Below are 20,990 nucleotides of genomic sequence, written 5' to 3' on the forward strand. Positions count from 1 at the left end.
CTCTAACTGGCTCCCAGTCTGGTTCCTGTGATTCCTCTAACTGGCTCCCAGTCTGGTTCCTGCGATTCCTCTAACTGGCTCCCAGTCTGGTTCCTGTGATTCCTCTAACTGGCTCCCAGTCTGGTTCCTGTGATTCCTCTAACTGGCTCCCAGTCTGGTTCCTGTGATTCCTAGCTCCCTGAGTACCACAGATAGCAACACAGACACAGGTTAGTAAGAGAGGTCCGGTCCAGAGAAACAAGCTTTAGTCTCTGTCCCACTTGGTCCTCTGATAGGATTGGGCCTCTTGGTCTACAGTAATTGTGTAGATGCTGGACTGAAACACTCAGGGTTGTAGGTTGGGGCTACCCTTCTAGTTTGTCCTAGAACTGTTTGGTCTCTGTCAAAAGGAGGACTGCAGTATTTCTCCCCTCCCTTAAGGAACGGGAACATGCAATCGGCATTCCAACCATGCAGATGAGCCTGTCCAACCACTTTCTACCAAACAGGCCCTTTGTCAGCCAAAGATAGATGGGCACAGGCACGCACAGGCACACAAATTAGAGCAAACATAATTTCTCAACATAGGGTCATAGAAGCAGGATTCAAGATGTTATTGAACACCTGGTCTGCTTGATCTTTCCCCCACATTTTCTATTTAAATATTTGTTGAGGTGGCTGGATAGAATTATCTTTCTCTCATCTCTAATCGAACACAAATGGCTCATTCACATTTCTCCTCAGGGAACTGAAAGCAAGTGGGAATTCTAATAAAACAATGTTAAGATTTTTCCTTATCAAATGACTGGCAAAGTTAACCTTATGCAAATGGAAAGAGAGTGCTGCCAAATTCACCATGCAAATGACCTCCCAGTAGTTAAATATATATATATCCTGATGCGGTAAAATGTCTCTTTCTGACTATCTGGGGCGGCACGGTAGCCTATTGGTTAGAGCGTTGGACTAGTAACCTGAAGGTTGCAAGTTCAAACCCCCGAGCTGACTGGGTACAAATCTGTCGTTCTGCCCCTGAACAGGCAGTTAACCCACTGTTCCTAGGCCGTCATTGAAAATAAGAATTTGTTCTTAACTGACTTGCCTAGTTAAATAAAGGTAAAAAAAAAATCTTTTGGAGGTGATGACAGACCAAATAGACTGTATCGATCACACACGATACACACCAGTCTACACACACGATACACACCAGTCTACACACATGACACATTTTTTCATGAAATACACCGGCAGCACAGAGCGCCAAGTTAAATGATAAGGTACGGTAAAGGGAATGGGACGGAATGACATAAACAGCTGGCAAAAGATAGGATATTATTCATGATCTACGCTGATTTAAAAAGAGAGGGTCAGGAAGAGAGAATCCACATTCTACACCCGGACAAACGTGGTACCTAGACGGAAATCAGAGTAAAAACGTACCTACTTTCACTGGGTACTGTATCCACAGACGGTCTTCCCAAACGATAGAGAATCCCACACAGGTAGAGTGAGAGCAGCTGAGAGTATAGGTAAAGACAGACAGGTGTGTAGACTGACGGGTGTGTGTGTGAACTGAGCGAGGGAAAGTGTTTTCTCTGTGACAAGCTGACAGGTGTTTGAACAGGTACGGGCGTGGACACAGACTAGCTCAGCCAGTCAGAGAGGCTACGCCATCACCCAGGGTGGGGTGTGGGGGGTGTCTCTAACAGAGACAACACATCTGAGAACTGTGACTGTAGCTATTCTCTAACAGAGACAACACATCTGAGAACAGTGACTGTAGCTATTCTCTAACAGAGACAACACATCTGAGAACTGTGACTGTAGCTATTCTCTAACAGAGACAACACATCTGAGAACAGTGACTGTAGCTATTCTCTAACAGAGACAACACATCTGAGAACAGTGATTGTAGCTATTCTCTAAGAGTTGGGGTCACACTTTCAAGTCTACTGTACTTCAAAGTGTTTCACAATCCCAAAGAAAACAGCAGGACTGTTATTTGCATTGTAATGTTATGAGTTCAATAAGCCTCTCTATTTCTCCTTCAAAACTTAGAGGCAATTATGTTGTAGCCCCATTAAAACATACCTCATCTTGATAGAGTCTGTTTAAGTTAATAACAGTCTATTGAAAGACAGACCTGGGTAATGGGTAAACTATGGGACCATGAGGTGAAGGAGTAGGCAGAGCAGGGTGTTGGCTCCCAGACGAGAGCCGCCCGTGTGTGTGATGACACACACTTTCTCAGAACGCCTGCTTCCAACATCTACGATCTACTCCAAAGCAGTTGTCAATAGCAACATAATAAGATTAGCCCTTACAATGAGTGTCCACACCAGCTAGTGTTCTGAGTTTACAGTACATAACCCCACCCCTGCCTCTGAACAAGGAAGCTAACCCACTGTTCCTAGGCCGTCATTGAAAATAAGAATTTGTTCTTAACTGACTTGCCTAGTTAAATAAAGGTCAAATAAAATAAAACAACAAATAAAATAGCTACAGAACCAATCACACACATACCATGCATACATTCACCCAGCCTTTTCAAAGGGAATAAGGTGGGGTATTGGGAGGAATGTCGCATGGCAACTCTCAGGGACTCTATCATTTACACATGAATGTCTCTTTACTCAGTCATACAGGGTCACTTTAGTGGAAGTATGAGGAAACTGAGTGGGTTTTAGTGGCAAAGTTTCCCTTCAGCTGATAGTCAGTGTAAACTGTGAAGTCTATTGTACCAGCATGCTTTTCTCAAACCCCCCTCATCCCGTTCTCTCTCTCTCTCTCTCCCCCATTCTCTCTCTCTCTCTCTCTCTCTCTCTCAGGGGTAAACCAGTTGAACAGCTCAGCCGTGACATCAGTGACAGTCTCACCATGGCGCATTATACTGGAAGCAATGTCAGGCATTTCAACCCAACCACCGCCCTCCATCCCTCTGTCTCTCGCCCTCTGTCCCCCTCCTTCCTCACACCAACAGGATGATGTCTGGTATCTGAACCCCTTCTCTCTGTCTCCCTCCTTCCCCACACCAATGGGATAATGTCTGGTATCTGAACCCCCTCTCTCTGTCTCCCTCCTTCTCCACACCAACAGGATAATGTCTGGTATCTGAACCCCCTCTCTCTGTCTCCCTCCTTCCCCACACCAACAGGATCATGTCTGGTATCTGAACCCCCTCTGAACCCCCCCTCTCTCTGTCTCCCTCCTTCCCCACACCAACAGGATAATGTCTGGTATCTGAACCCCCTCTCTCTTGTCTCCCTCCTTCACCACATCAACAGCATAGTGTCTGGTATCTGAACCCCCTCTCTCTGTCTCCCTCCTTCACCACCCCAACAGGATAATGGCTGGTATCTGAACCCCCCCCCCCCTCTCTCTCTCTGTCTCCCTCCTTCACCACACCAACAGGATAATGTCTGGTATCACATCTGAACCTCCTCTGAACCCCCCTCTCTCTGTCTCCCTCCTTCACCACACCAACAGGATAATGTCTGGTATCACATCTGAACCTCCTCCCCCCCCCCTCTCTCTGTCTCCCTCCTTCACCACACCAACAGGATTATGTCTGATATCATCTGAACCCCCCCTCTCTCTGTCTCCCTCCTTCACCACACCAACAGGATAATGTCTGGTATCACATCTGAAGCCCCCACCCTCCTCTCTCTCTGTCTCCCTCCTTCACCACACCAACAGGATAATGTCTGGTATCACATCTGAACCCCCACCCTCCTGCTCTCTCTTCCTCTCAGCTTCATTAAGTATTACCCGGGAAAATACCAGTCTCAACGTCAACAGTGAAGAGTTGACTCTGGGATGCTGGACTTCTAGGCAGAGTTGCAAAGAAAAAGCCATATCTCAGACTGGCCAATAAAAAGAAAAGATTAAGATGGGCAAAAGAACACAGACACTGGACAGAATAACTCTGCCTAGAAGGCCAGCTTCCCGGAGTGGCATCTTCACTGTTGACGTTGAGACTGGTGTTTTGTGGGTACTATTTAATGAAGCTGCCAATTTAGGACTTGTGAGGCGTCTGTTTCTCAAACTAGACACTCTAATGTACTTGTCCTCTTGCTCATTTGTGCACCAGGGTCTCCCACTCATCTTTCTATTCTGGTTAGCCAGTTTGCGCTGTTCTGTGAAGGGTGTAGTACACAACGTTGTACGAGATCTTCAGTTTCTTGGCAATTGCTCACATGGAATAGCCTTCATTTCTCAGAACAAGAATAGTCCGACGAGTTTCAGAAGAAAGCTCTTTGTTTCTGGCCATTTTGAGCCTGTAATCGAACCCACAAATGCTGATGCTCCAGATACTCAACTAGTCTAACGAAGGCCAGTTTTATTGCTTCTTTAATCAGAACAACAGTTTTCAGCTGTGCTAACATGATTGCAAAAGGGTTTCTAATGATCAATTAGCCTTTTTAAACGATAAACTTGGATTAGCTAACACAACGTGCCATTGAAACACAGGAGTGATGGTTGCTGATAATGGGCCTCTGTATGCCTATGTAGATATTGCATTAAAAATCTGCCGTTTCCAGCTACAATAGTCATTTACAACATTAACAATGTCTACACTGTATTTATGATCAATTTGATGATTTTTAAAGGACAAAAAAAATGTGCCTTTCTTTCAAAAACCAGAACATTTCTACGTGACCCCAAACTTGTGAACAGTAGTGTATGTACACTGTAGCTAAGAAAGTAATAGTAAGTGTATGTTGTGTAGTAAGCTGTTAGTAGCCCATGTGCCTCACCCTAATAATTTGGTCTATTTGCCCCTCTTAATTTCACCTACTGTCCTGACTTGGTAGTAAACATGTAGCCTATAGCCTGTTTTAGAGAAATGTAATCATCAAATATTGTAAGAGCTTTCATTATCTGCTTATATAACCTTTTATTTATCCTATGGTTCTGACTTGGTGTACAGGGAGAATCCTGTAACAACGGCCCATGTTCTGAATTCTGTCTCTGTACATTTCAAAAGTGCTGAACAAATAGTTATATTGACTACGTCCGTCCTAACTCGCTCATTAATGTCTTAATCGAAATTATGGATAGCCTCTTATCCACTCACTGTCCCCTTATGCCATAGTTTGTACATCTCAATTTTCAGTAGAAACTACATTTGTTTAAGCAAGTCAGCCATATCAGCCATGTTTTGTTTTAAAGGCAGTAAATGAGGCTGAATTAACTGTTTCGCTGCCAGACAAGGCTCCGCTGATAGCCAGGTGTAGCAGTGGTAAGATGTTGGGACTCTGCTGATAGCCAGGTGTAGCAGTGGTAAGGTGTTGGGACTCTGCTGATAGCCAGGTGTAGCAGTGGTAAGGTGTTGGGACTCTGCTGATAGCCAGGTGTAGCAGTGGTAAGGTGTTGGGACTCCGCTGATAGCCAGGTGTAGCAGTGGTAAGTTGTTGGGACTCTGCTGATAGCCAGGTGTAGCAGTGGTAAGGTGTTGGGACTCTGCTGATAGACAGGTGTAGCAGTGGTAAGGTGTTGGGACTCTGCTGATAGCCAGGTGTAGCAATGGTAAGGTGTTGGGACTCTGCTGATAGCCAGGTGTAGCAGTGGTAAGGTGTTGGGACTCTGCTGATAGCCAGGTGTAGCAGTGGTAAGGTGTTGGGACTCTGCTGATAGCCAGGTGTAGCAGTGGTAAGGTGTTGGGACTCTGCTGATAGCCAGGTGTAGCAGTGGTAAGGTGTTGGGACTCTGCTGATAGCCAGGTGTAGCAGTGGTAAGGTGTTGGGACTCTGCTGATAGCCAGGTGTAGCAGTGGTAAGGGTGTAGCAGTGGTAAGGTGTTGGGACTCTGCTGATAGCCAGGTGTAGCAGTGGTAAGGTGTTGGGACTCTGCTGATAGACAGGTGTAGCAGTGGTAAGGTGTTGGGACTCTGCTGATAGCCAGGTGTAGCAGTGGTAAGGTGTTGGGACTCTGCTGATAGCCAGGTGTAGCAGTGGTAAGGTGTTGGGACTCTGCTGATAGCCAGGTGTAGCAGTGGTAAGGTGTTGGGACTCTGCTGATAGCCAGGTGTAGCAGTGGTAAGGTGTTGGGACTCTGCTGATAGACAGGTGTAGCAGTGGTAAGGTGTTGGGACTCTGCTGATAGACAGGTGTAGCAGTGGTAAGGTCTCTGCTGATAGACAGGTGTAGCAGTGGTAAGATGTTGGGACTCTGCTGATAGACAGGTGTAGCAGTGGTAAGGTGTTGGGTCTCTGCTGATAGCCAGGTGTAGCAGTGGTAAGGTCTCTGCTGATAGCCAGGTGTAGCAGTGGTAAGGTGTTGGGACTCTGCTGATAGCCAGGTGTAGCAGTGGTAAGGTCTCTTCTGATAGCCAGGTGTAGCAGTGGTAAGGTGTTGGGACTCTTCTGATAGCCAGGTGTAGCGGTGATAAGGTCTCTGCTGATAGCCAGGTGTAGCAGTGGTAAGGTCTCTGCTGATAGCCAGGTGTAGCAGTGGTAAGGTGTTGGGACTCTGCTGATAGCCAGGTGTAGCAGTGGTAAGGTGTTGGGACTCTGCTGATAGCCAGGTGTAGCAGTGGTGAGGTGTTGGGACTCTGCTGATAGCCAGGTGTAGCAGTGGTAAGGTGTTGGGACTCTGCTGATAGCCAGGTGTAGCAGTGGTAAGGTGTTGGGACTCTGCTGATAGCCAGGTGTAGCAGTGGTAAGGTGTTGGGACTCTGCTGATAGACAGGTGTAGCAGTGGTAAGGTGTTGGGACTCTGCTGATAGACAGGTGTAGCAGTGGTAAGGTCTCTGCTGATAGACAGGTGTAGCAGTGGTAAGATGTTGGGACTCTGCTGATAGACAGGTGTAGCAGTGGTAAGGTGTTGGGTCTCTGCTGATAGCCAGGTGTATCAGTGATAAGGTCTCTTCTGATAGCCAGGTGTAGCAGTGGTAAGGTCTCTTCTGATAAGGTGTTGGGACTCTGCTGATAGCCAGGTGTAGCAGTGGTAAGGTGTTGGGACTCTGCTGATAGACAGGTGTAGCAGTGGTAAGGTGTTGGGACTCTGCTGATAGCCAGGTGTAGCAGTGGTAAGGTGTTGGGACTCTGCTGATAGCCAGGTGTAGCAGTGGTAAGGTGTTGGGACTCTGCTGATAGACAGGTGTAGCAGTGGTAAGGTGTTGGGACAGTTTTATGTAGGCCATCTGTGGGAACAGTTTGTCACCGTTATAGTGCAAGTAATGTATTGTTTAGTGTTGTGGGCTTTGCTGGCATGTATCCCATTTTTATTCATTTTTTTGCCCCAAGATTTGCATGCTAAAATCACTGCTCACCACACCAACAGCTGGAATGCCAAACATGCACCAAAGTCACTGTGACAGACCTATATGAGGCGTTGAAGCTCATGCACCACTGTGATCCGCTGTAATAAGTGTTACAGGGGAAGATGACAGTAAGACAGCTGGAATGTAGAAAAGGGAGGCTGACGGACAGAGAACAGTGGCCCATCCCTTTCTGTGTACTACTGTTCTATGACATACATTGTAATACAGTTCGTCTTAAACACACGGCACGCTAACATTAATCCTGTGATATCGACTTTGGTAAATATAAGGGCGGGGCTTGTCTGAGTAATGTTCGATTATAAGGGTTGAAACATGCAAACATTTGTCTGTAACTATATTTTCTAATGAGGGTAAACAAACATGTTGACAATGTTGGTTCACATACAAACACATTCTTAGTGTTTTAATAAACAATGCAATGTTAAGATAATGGATTTTTATTTGAAATGAACAAACTGCATGATTCCTTGTGATTTGTATAAGAGAATAGAAGACAGCTGTAGGGGGAAACCGGTCACAGTAACAGTATCACTCGTACATCTAAATGAGTGCTCATGAATAATGGCAAAAGGAAGTGTTGGAAACATCTCCATGTTAGGTTGTGCATCCACATTCCACAGAGAAGAAATGTGTGCTGCTGTCTATTGGCTGCTGTCTATTGGCTGCTGTCTATTGGCTGCTGTCTATTGGCTGCTGTCTATTGGCTGCTGTCTATTGGCTGCTGTCTATTGGCTGCTGTCTATTGGTGACAGGAGGTACTGAAACCAGACACTAAATGGAAGAGTGACTGTTGTAGGAAAGGTGAGTTCACAGATCCTCATACAGGTCTACAGACACGACCGAAAGCACTCATGTCAACGGCTCAGACCTTCAGTTAGTATTATGGGACAAAAAAAATCTGTGAGTTTGAAAATTACACCTTTTCTTTTTTTAACCTAACGATCAAGACTCAAGACACTGGTGAGAGTATGAAACCGTCCTCAAGGTTGAATCTTAACTTGAGGAACTGTACACACAACTCCTAGCTTAATGTTTTCCTCCCATTGCCATCAGTGTATGATTTGACTAAAATGACTAAGTTGTGTGCATAGATCTCAAGTTAGGACTCAGCCGTGAGGATTCATACCACTAGCCTGGAATCCAAACTGATACGATCCATTTCACCATTGTTTCACAGAGCATGTCAGTTTGGTTTCCAGGCTACCATACTGCAGGTACAGCCATCAGGCTCCATGTCGTAGATGAGGATAGCTCTCCACCGTACGTCTGATCCCATCCTTTAGACCGACCACAGGCTTGTACCCCATGTCCTGCTTGGCTCTGGAGCAGCTGTAGAAGTGATGTGTACCCGCCAGGGCCACCCTCATGGGGGTGAAGGTGGACTTGAAGGACACTAGGGGGCGTAGTAACAGAGACAGCAGCCACAGCAGCAGAGCCAGCCCGTAGACTAGTGTGTAGGGAAGGTGGTAGCGCGGAGCAGCGTAGCCCAGACCTACTAGAATATCTGACATGAAGTCCCAGAACCGGACAGGCTCGTCATTAGTGATGTGGTACGCCTGGAGGGGGACAGATGAGAAAGACCAGAGTCAGGTTAAGACATTTCTATTCGTTCTCTGTAGCCATACATTGGTTAGAACCTAGTCTCATCCTCCTGCCGTCTTTCTTTATGGAACCGCCTGGTTTCACAGCGCCTCAGAAAGGGACTTGATCGGAGCCTATGGCAGAGCGGGAAAACCTGCTGCTGGATTTTCATTGGCTGATCTCTCAGTCCATCACCATCTAGTCCAGGGATGGGCAACTTTGAAGAAGGTGGGGCCACAACAAATCAGAACTCATGAGTGGCTAGATGTTCTTTACCATTCAGCCATCAGATTTTCCACCAATGCTCCTTATAGGACACATCTCTGCACTCTATACTCCTCTGTGAACTGGTCATCTCTGTATACCCATTGCAAGACCCACTGGTTGATGCTTATTTATAAAACCCTCTTAGGCCTCACTCCCCCCTGGGATATCTACTGCAGCCCTCATCCTCCACATACAACACCCGTTCTACCAGTCACATTCTGTTAAAGGTCCCTAAAGCACACACATCCCTGGGTCGCTCCTCTTTTCAGTTCACTACAGCTAGCGACTGGAACGAGCTGCAACAAACTGGACAGTTTTATCTCCATCTCTTCATTCAAAGACTCAATCATTGACACTCTTACTGACAGTTGTGGCTGCTTTGCCTGATGTATTGTTATCTCTACCTTCTTGCCCTTTGTGCTGTTGTCTGTGCCCAATAATGTTTGTACCATGTTTTGTGTCGCTACCTTGCTATGTTGTTGTCATGTTGTGTTGCTACCATGTTGTGTTGTCATGTGTTGCTACCATGTTGTGTTGTCATGTGTTGCTACCATGTTGTGGTCATGTGTTGCTACCATGTTGTGGTCATGTGTTGCTACCATGTTGTGGTCATGTGTTGCTACCATGTTGTGTTGTCATGTGTTGCTACCATGTTGTGGTCATGTGTTGCTGCCACGCTGTGTTGTCATGTGTTGCTACCATGTCGTGTTGTCATGTGTTGCTACCACGCTGTGTTGTCATGTGTTGCTGCCATGTTGTGGTCATGTGTTGCTACCATGTTGTGGTCATGTGTTGCTACCACGCTGTGTTGTCATGTGTTGCTGCCTTGCTATGTTGTCATGTGTTGCTACCATGTTGTGGTCATGTGTTGCTACCACGCTGTGTTGTCATGTGTTGCTGCCTTGCTATGTTGTCATGTGTTGCTGCCTTGCTATGTTGTGGTCATGTGTTGCTGCCTTGCTATGTTGTGGTCATGTGTTGCTGCCTTGCTATGTTGTGGTCATGTGTTGCTGCCTTGCTATGTTGTGGTCATGTGTTGCTGCCTTGCTATGTTGTCATGTGTTGCTACCATGTTGTGGTCATGTGTTGCTGCCATGTTGTGGTCATGTGTTGCTGCCTTGCTATGTTGTCATGTGTTGCTGCCTTGCTATGTTGTCATGTGTTGCTACCATGTTGTGTTGTCATGTGTTGCTACCATGTTGTGGTCATGTGTTGCTGCCTTGCTATGTTGTCATGTGTTGCTGCCATGTTGTGGTCATGTGTTGCTGCCTTGCTATGTGGTCATGTGTTGCTGCCTTGCTATGTGGTCATGTGTTGCTGCCATGTTGTGGTCATGTGTTGCTGCCATGTTGTGGTCATGTGTTGCTGCCTTGCTATGTTGTCATGTGTTGCTGCCTTGCTATGTTGTCATGTGTTGCTACCATGTTGTGTTGTCATGTGTTGCTGCCATGTTGTGGTCATGTGTTGCTGCCATGCTATGTTGTCATGTGTTGCTACCATGTTGTGGTCATGTGTTGCTGCCTTGCTATGTTGTCATGTGTTGCTACCATGTTGTGTTGTCATGTGTTGCTGCCTTGCTATGTGTTGCTACCATGTTGTGTTGTCATGTGTTGCTACCATGTTGTGGTCATGTGTTGCTGCCATGCTATGTTGTCATGTGTTGCTGCCTTGCTATGTGGTCATGTGTTCCTACCATGTTGTGGTCATGTGTTGCTGCCATGTTATGTTGTCATGTGTTGCTGCCATGCTATGTGGTCATGTGTTGCTACCATGTTGTGGTCATGTGTTGCTGCCATGTTATGTTGTCATGTGTTGCTGCCATGTTGTGGTCATGTGTTGCTACCATGTTGTGTTGTCATGTGTTGCTACCATGTTGTGGTCATGTGTTGCTGCCATGTTATGTTGTCATGTGTTGCTGCCATGTTGTGGTCATGTGTTGCTGTTGTGGTCCTACCATGTTGTGGTCATGTGTTGCTGCCATGTTATGTTGTCATGTGTTGCTGCCATGCTATGTGGTCATGTGTTGCTACCATGTTGTGGTCATGTGTTGCTACCATGTTGTGGTCATGTGTTGCTGCCATGTTATGTTGTCATGTGTTGCTGCCTTGCTATGTGGTCATGTGTTGCTACCATGTTGTGTTGTCATGTTTTGCTACCATGTTGTGGTCATGTGTTGCTGCCTTGCTATGTTGTCATGTGTTGCTGCCATGTTGTGGTCATGTGTTGCTGCCTTGCTATGTGGTCATGTGTTGCTGCCTTGCTATGTTGTCATGTGTTGCTACCATGTTGTGGTCATGTGTTGCTGCCATGTTATGTTGTCATGTGTTGCTACCATGTTGTGGTCATGTGTTGCTACCATGTTGTGGTCATGTGTTGCTACCATGTTGTGGTCATGTGTTGCTGCCTTGCTATGTTGTCATGTGTTGCTGCCATGTTGTGTTGTCATGTGTTGCTACCATGTTGTGTTGTCATGTGTTGCTGCCATGTTATGTTGTCATGTGTTGCTACCATGTTGTGGTCATGTGTTGCTACCATGTTGTGTTGTCATGTGTTGCTGCCATGTTATGTTGTCATGTGTTGCTACCATGTTGTGGTCATGTGTTGCTACCATGTTGTGTTGTCATGTGTTGCTGCCATGTTGTGGTCATGTGTTGCTGCCTTGCTATGTTGTCATGTGTTGCTGCCATGTTGTGTTGTCATGTGTTGCTACCATGTTGTGTTGTCATGTGTTGCTACCATGTTGTGGCCATGTGTTGCTACCATGTTGTGGCCATGTGTTGCTACCATGTTGTTGTCATGTGTTGCTACCATGTTGTGGTCATGTGTTGCTACCATGTTGTGTTGTCATGTGTTGCTGCCATGTTGTGGTCATGTGTTGCTGCCTTGCTATGTTGTCATGTGTTGCTACCATGTTGTGGTCATGTGTTGCTACCATGTTGTGTTGTCATGTGTTGCTACCATGTTGTGGTCATGTGTTGCTGCCTTGCTATGTTGTCATGTGTTGCTGCCATTTTGTGTTGTCATGTGTTGCTACCATGTTGTGTTGTCATGTGTTGCTGCCATTTTATGTTGTCATGTGTTGCTACCATGTTGTGGTCATGTGTTGCTACCATGTTGTGTTGTCATGTGTTGCTGCCATGCTATGTTGTGGTCATGTGTTGCTACCATGTTGTGTTGTCATGTGTTGCTGCCATGTTGTGTTGTCATGTGTTGCTGCCTTGCTATGTTGTCATGTGTTGCTGCCATGTTGTGTTGTCATGTGTTGCTACCATGTTGTGTTGTCATGTGTTGCTACCATGTTGTGGTCATGTGTTGCTACCATGTTGTGGTCATGTGTTGCTATGTTGTCATGTGTTGCTGCCATGTTGTGGTCATGTGTTGCTGCCATGTTGTGGTCATGTGTTGCTGCCATGTTGTGGTCATGTGTTGCTACCATGTTGTGTTGTCATGTGTTGCTGCCATGTTGTTGTCATGTGTTGCTACCATGTTGTGTTGTCATGTGTTGCTACCATGTTGTGTTGTCATGTGTTGCTGCCATGTTGTGGTCATGTGTTGCTGCCATGTTGTGGTCATGTGTTGCTGCCTTGCTATGTGGTCATGTGTTGCTACCATGTTGTGGTCATGTGTTGCTGCCTTGCTATGTTGTCATGTGTTGCTACCATGTTGTGGTCATGTGTTGCTGCCTTGCTATGTTGTCATGTGTTGCTACCATGTTGTGTTGTCATGTGTTGCTGCCTTGCTATGTTGTCATGTGTTGCTACCATGTTGTGTTGTCATGTGTTGCTGCCTTGCTATGTTGTCATGTGTTGCTGCCTTGCTATGTTGTCATGTGTTGCTGCCTTGCTATGTTGTTGTCTTTAGGTCTCTCTTTATGTAGTGTTCTCTCTTTTTATATGTATATATATATATTTATATATATATTTTATTTTTTTACCCCGTTTTCTCCCCAATTTCGTGGTATCCAAATGTTAGTAACAGTCTTGTCTCATCGCTGCAGCTCCCGTACGGACTCAGGAGAGGCGAAGGTCGAGAGCAGTGGGTCCTCCAAAACACAACCAAGCCACACTGCCTCCCGACATAATGCCCACCTGGACACCAGCCACACTGACTCTAGACATACTGCCCTCCTGGACACCAGCCACACTGCCCACCTGGACACCAGCCACACTGCCCACCAGCCACACTGCCTCTTGACACACTGCCCACCTGGACACCAGCCACACTGCCCACCTGGACACCAGCCACACTGACTCTAGACATACTGCCCTCCTGGACACCAGCCACACTGCCCACCTGGACACCAGCCACACTGCCCACCTGGACACCAGCCACACTGCCTCTTGACACACTGCCCACCTGGACACCAGCCACACTGCCCACCTGGACACCAGCCACACTGCCCACCTGGACACCAGCCACACTGCCCACCTGGACACCAGCCACACTGCCCACCTGGACACCAGCCACACTGCCCACCTGGACACCAGCCACACTGCCCACCTGGACACCAGCTACACTGCCCACCTGGACACCAGCTACACTGCCTCTTGACACAATGCCCACCTGGACACCAGCCACACCAAAGTGTCGGGGGATACACAGTACACCTGGCAACTGCCACAGGAGTCCCTAGTGCGCGAAGGGACAAGGATATCCCTGCTGGCCAAACCCTCTCCTATCCCAGACAACGCTGGGCCAATGCACCGCCTCATGGGTCTCCCGGTCACGGCCGGCTGCGACAGTGCCTGGACTTGAACCCAGGATCTCTAGTGGTATAGCTAGCACTGCGATGCAGGGCCTTAGATCTCTGCACCACTCGGGTGGCCCGTGTCGTCTCTTTGGTCGTGATGTGTGTTTTGTCCTATATTTAATGTATTTTTTGAGGTCTTTTGGTAGGCCGTCATTGTAAATAAGATTTTGTTCTTAACTGACTTGCCCAGTTAAATAAAGGTCAAATGTAAAAAAGGAGGGGCCGCAGGTCTGCGTACTAAATAATATCTGAGTGAGACGGATTGATTTTGTTAATGGGGGCCCCCCCAGCCGGAACAAAGTTTAGATTGTTGTTGATTTAGCGGCCAGCTAAGATTTGCTGATATGGGCTAATTGACTGACTGTCAGTGACTGACAAGAGAAACACTGCTGAATCACAACCACATTTCCAAATTGCACTTTGGGTATTCCACTATCTAACTCTCAACAGTAAATTAAAGACCCCGCCCGACTGAGTTCCTAAAAAAAAAAAAAGAAGTTGCCCATCCCGGATCTAGCATGACCCTTAGAACCTCCACTCTACATTATGGAATTCAAAGTGCAAGCAGACCAAGTGATTTAGGCTAAACAAGGAAGTGAGTTCGGGAAAAATCAGAAAGTACGCATTTTGGACTAGTTTTCACATTTAAACTTTATATGCCCAAACTCAGAATCAATTGGGCTTCCCAAAAATAACCCTAACCCCAAAATAATAAGGTCGCTGTCATTGAACATTCATTTTCAATAGCTATTTTCAGCATCCCATCTAATATAGAAGTGCAGGCTCTCTCCCACCTCGATTTTAGCCCCTTTCAAGTCCCACTTTGGTAGACAGTATTTCCAGGCTCTGTATTGAGAGCTTGGGGCTTTAACGTTGTATCTGCATTTTTGTTCGAATTGAGTTACTGATATAGCCTTGTTCTGTTCAATGTTCTCTACCTACAGTACATAGTACTCTAAAAACTCAAACTCCTGTTGGTCAAAAGAATACAAGATCACATTTGTTGACACCATTCAATAACCAATCAGGGTGAGTCTTTAAAGCAGATTACCTCAGAATCATATTTCTGCCGATAGAACCTTAAAAGTCCCATGCTCTCTATATTCGCTAGCAATTGAGGTTAGTCTGAACCCAACAAATATTGTGTGAGTGCGAAAGGCATCTCTTTCTTCGAACACAGAACAGTTGACCCCATTGATCATCATCATCCAGTCTAGCGTATGAGCGAGGCCATATAGAGGGTACCTACCTTGCCACAGATAGGAGACTCTGGCCTTAGACTCTCAGCTGCCAGGATGTGTCCATGAACCACATTGTCCACAAAAGTGAAATCCACCAGGTTAGAACCATCACTACAGAGACAGAGCGAGGGAGGCAACAGAGCGAGGGAGGCAACAGAGCGAGGGAGGCAACAGAGCGAGGGAGGCAACAGAGCGAGGGAGGCAACAGAGCGAGGGAGGCAAAGAAAGAGAGAGAGAGAGAGGCAGAAAGACTACATCAACAGAGACAACATAAAACATTAACTTTGATCGATCCCACTATGTCTAGGGAAGAGTCCATGTTCCATTCCAGTCCTGTGTATGACTGACCCGATGATGAACTTCATCTTGCCCCTGCGTGCCGTGTCGACCAGGATGGGCACCAGCTGGGGGTCCCGGGGGCCGAAGATACCGTGAGGTCGGATGGCCACTGTCAGGAGACCCTTCTCCTTGTCACAGGCCTTCAGAACCAGCTGAGACAGCACAGAGAGACAAGATGGATAGAGGAGAACATGACTTATTTAATGTGGAGCTGATGTGGAGTATGTAGAGTATATGTAACATATACTTTCGCAAGGCACTGTACTCGGCCCCCTTGAACTTTGCGACCTTTTGTCACATTTCAGGCTTCAAACATAAAGATATAAAACTGTATTTTTTTGTGAAGAATCAACAACAAGTGGGACACAATCATGAAGTGGAACGACATTTATTGGATATTTCAAACTTTTTTAACAAATCTAAAACTGAAAAATTGGGCGTGCAAAATTATTCAGCCCCTTTACTTTCAGTGCAGCAAACTCTCTCCAGAAGTTCAGTGAGGATCTCTGAATGATTCAATGTTGACCTAAATGACTAATGATGATAAATACAATCCACCTGTGTGTAATCAAGTCTCCGTATAAATGCACCTGCACTGTGATAGTCTCAGAGGTCCAGTAAAAGCGCAGAGAGCATCATGAAGAACAAGGAACACACCAGGCAGGTCCGAGATACTGTTGTGAAGAAGTTTAAAGCCGGATTTGGATACAAAAAGATTTCCCAAGCTTTAAACATCCCAAGGAGCACTGTGCAAGCGCTAATATTGAAATGGAAGGAGTATCAGACCACTGCAAATCTACCAAGACCTGGCCGTCCCTCTAAACTTTCAGCTCATACAAGGAGAAGACTGATCAGAGATGCAGCCAAGAGGCCCATGATCACTCTGGATGAACTGCAGAGATCTACAGCTGAGGTGGGAGACTCTGTCCATAGGACAACAATCAGTCGTATATTGCACAAATCTGGCCTTTATGGAAGAGTGGCAAGAAGAAAGCCATTTCTTAAAGATATCCATAAAAGCCTCCCGGGTGGCGCAGTGGTTAAGGGCGCTGTACTGCAGCGCCAACTGTGCCATCAGAGTCCCTGGGTTCGCGCCCAGGCTCTGTCGTAACCGGCCGCGACCGGGAGGTCCGTGGGGCGACGCACAATTGGCCTAGCGTCGCCCGGGTTAGGGAGGGCTTGGGCCTTGTCTCATCGCGCACCAGCGACTCCTGTGGCGGGCTGGGCGCAGTGTACGCTAACCAAGGTGGCCAGGTGCACGGTGTTTCCTCCGGCGCATTGGTGCGGCTGGCTTCCGGGTTGGATGTGCGCTGTGTTAAAGAAGCAGCGGCTTGGTTGGTTGTGTATCGGAGGACGCATGACTTTCAACCTTCGTCTCTCCCGAGCCCGTACGGGAGTTGTAGCGATGAGACAAGATAGTAGCTACTACAACAATTGGATACCATGAAATTATCCATAAAAAGTGTCGTTTAAAGTTTGCCACAAGCCACCTGGGAGACACACCAAACATGTGGAAGAAGGTGCGTCAGATGAAACCAAAATTGAACTTTTTGGCAACAATGCAAACGTTATGTTTGGCGTAAAAGCAACAGCTCATCACCCTGAAAGTCATGCGTCCTCCACTGTCAAACATGGTGGTGGCATCATGGTTTGGGCCTGCTTTTCTTCAGCAGGGACAGGGAAGATGGTTAAAATTGATGGGAAGATGGATGGAGCCAAATACAGGACCATTCTGGAAGAAAATCTGATGGAGTCTGCAAAAGACCTGAGACTGGGACGGAGATTTGTCTTCCAACAAGACAATGATCCAAAACATAAAGCAAAATCTACAATGGAATGGTTCAAAAATAAACATATCCAGGTGTTAGAATGGCCAAGTCAAAGTCCAGACCTGAATCCAATCGAGAATATGTGGAAAGAACTGAAAACTGCTGTTCACAAATGCTCTCCATCCAACCTCACTGAGCTCGAGCTGTTTTGCAAGGAGGAATGGGAAAAAATGTCAGTCTCTCGATGTGCAAAACTGATAGAGACATACCCCAAGCGACTTACAGCTGTAATCGCAGCAAAAGGTGGCGCTACAAAGTATTAACTTAAGGGGGCTGAATAATTTTGCACGCCCAATTTTTCAGTTTTTGATTTGTTAAAAAAGTTTGAAATATCCAATAAATGTCGTTCCACTTCATGATTGTGTCCCACTTGTTGTTGATTCTTCACAAAAAAATACAGTTTTATATCTTTATGTTTGAAGCCTGAAATGTGGCAAAAGGTCGCAAAGTTCAAGGGGGCCGGCATCAATGTCTTCATGTGTAGGCAGGTTCTCCCCCCTAGCAATGCTCTGGTAACATCAATATAACTATGACCAAGCTATTCTACAAATAAGCCTCTTCCACAAAATAAACAAGCATCCTCTCCTTCTCCTGTTCTATCTTGGTCTGTGTGTAGTAGTGTCCTCACCTTCTCCTGTTCTATCTTGGTCTCTGTGTAGTAGTGTCCTCACCTTCTCCTGTTCTATATTGGTCTCTGTGTAGTAGTGTCCTCAACTTCTCCTGTTCTATCTTGGTCTCTGTGTAGTAGTGTCCTCAACTTCTCCTGTTCTATCTTGGTCTCTGTGTAGTAGTGTCCTCAACTTCTCCTGTTCTATCTTGGTCTCTGTGTAGTAGTGTCCTCACCTTCTCCTGTTCCATCTCGGTCTCTGTGTAGTAGTGTCCTCACCTTCTCCTGTTCTATCTTGGTCTCTGTGTAGTAGTGTCCTCAACTTCTCCTGTTCTATCTTGACCTGTGTAGTAGTGTCCTCACCTTCTCCTGTTCCATCTTGGTCTCTGTGTAGTAGTGTCCTCACCTTCTCCTGTTCTATCTTGGTCTCTGTGTAGTAGTGTCCTCACCTTCTCCTGTTCTATCTTGGTCTCTGTGTAGTAGTGTCCTCAACTTCTCCTGTTCTATCTTGACCTGTGTAGTAGTGTCCTCACCTTCTCCTGTTCTATCTTGGTATCTGTGTAGTAGTGTCCTCACCTTCTCCTGTTCTATCTTGGTCTCTGTGTAGTAGTGTCCTCACCTTCTCCTGTTCTATCTTGACCTGTGTAGTAGTGTCCTCACCTTCTCCTGTTCTATCTTGGTCTCTGTGTAGTAGTGTCCTCACCTTCTCCTGTTCTATCTTGGTCTCTGTGTAGTAGTGTCCTCACCTTCTCCTGTTCTATCTTGACCTGTGTAGTAGTGTCCTCACCTTCTCCTGTTCCATCTTGGTCTCTGTGTAGTAGTGTCCTCACCTTCTCCTGTTCTATCTTGGTCTCTGTGTAGTAGTGTCCTAAACTTCTCCTGTTCCATCTTGGTCTCTGTGTAGTAGTGTCCTCACCTTCTCCTGTTCTATCTTGGTCTCTGTGTAGTAGTGTCCTAAACTTCTCCTGTTCTATCTTGGTCTCTGTGTAGTAGTGTCCTCACCTTCTCCTGTTCTATCTTGGTCTGTGTGTAGTAGTGTCCTCACCTTCTCCTGTTCTATCTTGGTCTCTGTGTAGTAGTGTCCTCAACTTCTCCTGTTCTATCTTGGTCTGTGTGTAGTAGTGTCCTCACCTTCTCTTGTTCTATCTTGGTCTGTGTGTAGTAGTGTCCTCACCTTCTCCTGTTCTATCTTGGTCTCTGTGTAGTAGTGTCCTCACCTTCTCCTGTTCTATCTTGGTCTCTGTGTAGTAGTGTCCTCACCTTCTCTTGTTCTATCTTGGTCTGTGTGTAGTAGTGTCCTCACCTTCTCCTGTTCTATCTTGGTCTCTGTGTAGTAGTGTCCTCACCTTCTCCTGTTCCATCTCGGTCTCTGTGTAGTAGTGTCCTCACCTTCTCCTGTTCTATCTCGGTCTCTGTGTAGTAGTGTCCTCACCTTCTCCTGTTCTATCTTGACCTGTGTAGTAGTGTCCTCACCTTCTCCTGTTCTATCTTGGTCTCTGTGTAGTAGTGTCCTCACCTTCTCCTGTTCTATCTTGGTCTCTGTGTAGTAGTGTCCTCACCTTCTCCTGTTCCATCTCGGTCTCTGTGTAGTAGTGTCCTCACCTTCTCCTGTTCTATCTCGGTCTCTGTGTAGTAGTGTCCTCACCTTCTCCTGTTCTATCTTGACCTGTGTAGTAGTGTCCTCACCTTCTCCTGTTCTATCTTGGTCTCTGTGTAGTAGTCGATGGGCTTCTTGGCGTAGGGAAGGTCTTCTCTCCCATCCTTGATGTCTGTTCCTTCAAACACCACACTGGCACTGCTGGTCAGTACCACTTTCTGTAGTAGACAGACAGAACTGACTAGCTATTTACTAGATCAGTAATTGCAGAAAGTCCAAGTATTTTAACAGAGCATTTATTTTATTGAATATAGTCTGTCTTTATTGTAATATATTGTATGACACTCCTCTCTGTCCAATACTAACTCTATACTGCCCCCTACCTGTACTCCAGACTCAGTGCAGGCCTGTAGGACAGTCTGTGTCCCCTGGATGTTGACTCTCTGGAACAGAGCCTTGTCATCACTGGCTGGGGCTGGAGAGGCACAGTGGAACACCAGGGAGACGTCTTGGAGGGCTGTTAGGAGAGCCTGTGATAGGGCCACACACACACACAATGATGTTCAGATGCAGACGCACATAGAACCCACACACAAGCAAAAGACACACACTGACCTCATGTGTACACACAGGCCACAGTTCAATGTCCATAGACCATAACAATGTCATATAACATGACACAAACAGCTAGACAGACAGCCAGACAGCTAGACAGACAGACAGACAGACAGACAGCCAGCCAGCCAGCCAGCCAGACACTCACTTGTTTGTCACAGAGGTCTCCCTGGTGGAAGGTGACACCAGGTAGTTCGTAGCTCTGTCTGATGTCAAACACCGACACAGTATAGCCCTTACCCAACAGCTTCTCTACCAGGTGTCTACCCAGGAACCCAGAACCTCCTATCACTGCACACCGCTTACTGCTCTGTACAGGGATAGAGGGACAACATTCAGTAAAGACAGAAAGAGAGACACAAATAAACATATGAGAAGAACAAATACATAGCTGAGCATGTGGCATACAGCTCAGAATGTGATATTTTTTACAAACTGCTGTGTACTCACAGGTCGTATGCGTGTGGCCATGATAAACTGCAGGTGAGACGTCGGTGTTGGGAGACAAACTGGAAGAGAAAAGACCGAAAACAGTTTGACAAGATCATGTCACATGGACAATGGAAGCAGGATGAAGACTACATTCAAACATCTTTCGGCTATTTCAAGTTTTCAAATAAAAAAGACACTAAAATGCTATCAAATAAGTGAAAAACGTATCATTTTACCAGTTGAATCTGTTTTGCAAAAGTATGAAACGTCGCGCGAACAAATAATAAACCCTGTATCCGCTGAGCGCGAGATGCGCTCTCATTGGGTGGACGGGAGTTCGGCTGTGAAGGTGGCATGCTCGAACAGCCAATGGAGTGGAGCCTACGTCAAAGAACGCCACTGCTCTGACCAACCGGGACTTAATCACAGTGAGACCACACCCACAGTGAGTAGAGTGTAAAAGCCCCTAAAC

The 20,990-nt window shown here is 46.4% G+C and overlaps 1 protein-coding gene across 1 annotated transcript; it reads right to left on the reverse strand.

Annotated features, from left to right (window-relative positions):
* Positions 1-7,681: 7,681 nt before the first annotated feature.
* LOC139390736 (NAD(P) dependent 3-beta-hydroxysteroid dehydrogenase NSDHL) lies at positions 7,682-20,829 on the reverse strand. Its single transcript, XM_071138071.1, has 8 exons — positions 20,755-20,829; positions 20,537-20,595; positions 20,235-20,396; positions 19,855-20,001; positions 19,561-19,689; positions 15,448-15,590; positions 15,108-15,210; positions 7,682-8,816 (listed from the first exon to the last, which is right to left on the reverse strand). The coding sequence occupies exons 2-8, from the start codon at positions 20,555-20,557 to the stop codon at positions 8,484-8,486; spliced, it is 1,038 nt and encodes a 345-aa protein (XP_070994172.1). The 5' UTR covers positions 20,558-20,595; positions 20,755-20,829; the 3' UTR covers positions 7,682-8,483.
* Positions 20,830-20,990: the final 161 nt, after the last annotated feature.

Source organism: Oncorhynchus clarkii, chromosome 31, assembly GCF_045791955.1.
Source record: "Oncorhynchus clarkii lewisi isolate Uvic-CL-2024 chromosome 31, UVic_Ocla_1.0, whole genome shotgun sequence".
NCBI lineage: Eukaryota > Metazoa > Chordata > Actinopteri > Salmoniformes > Salmonidae > Oncorhynchus > Oncorhynchus clarkii.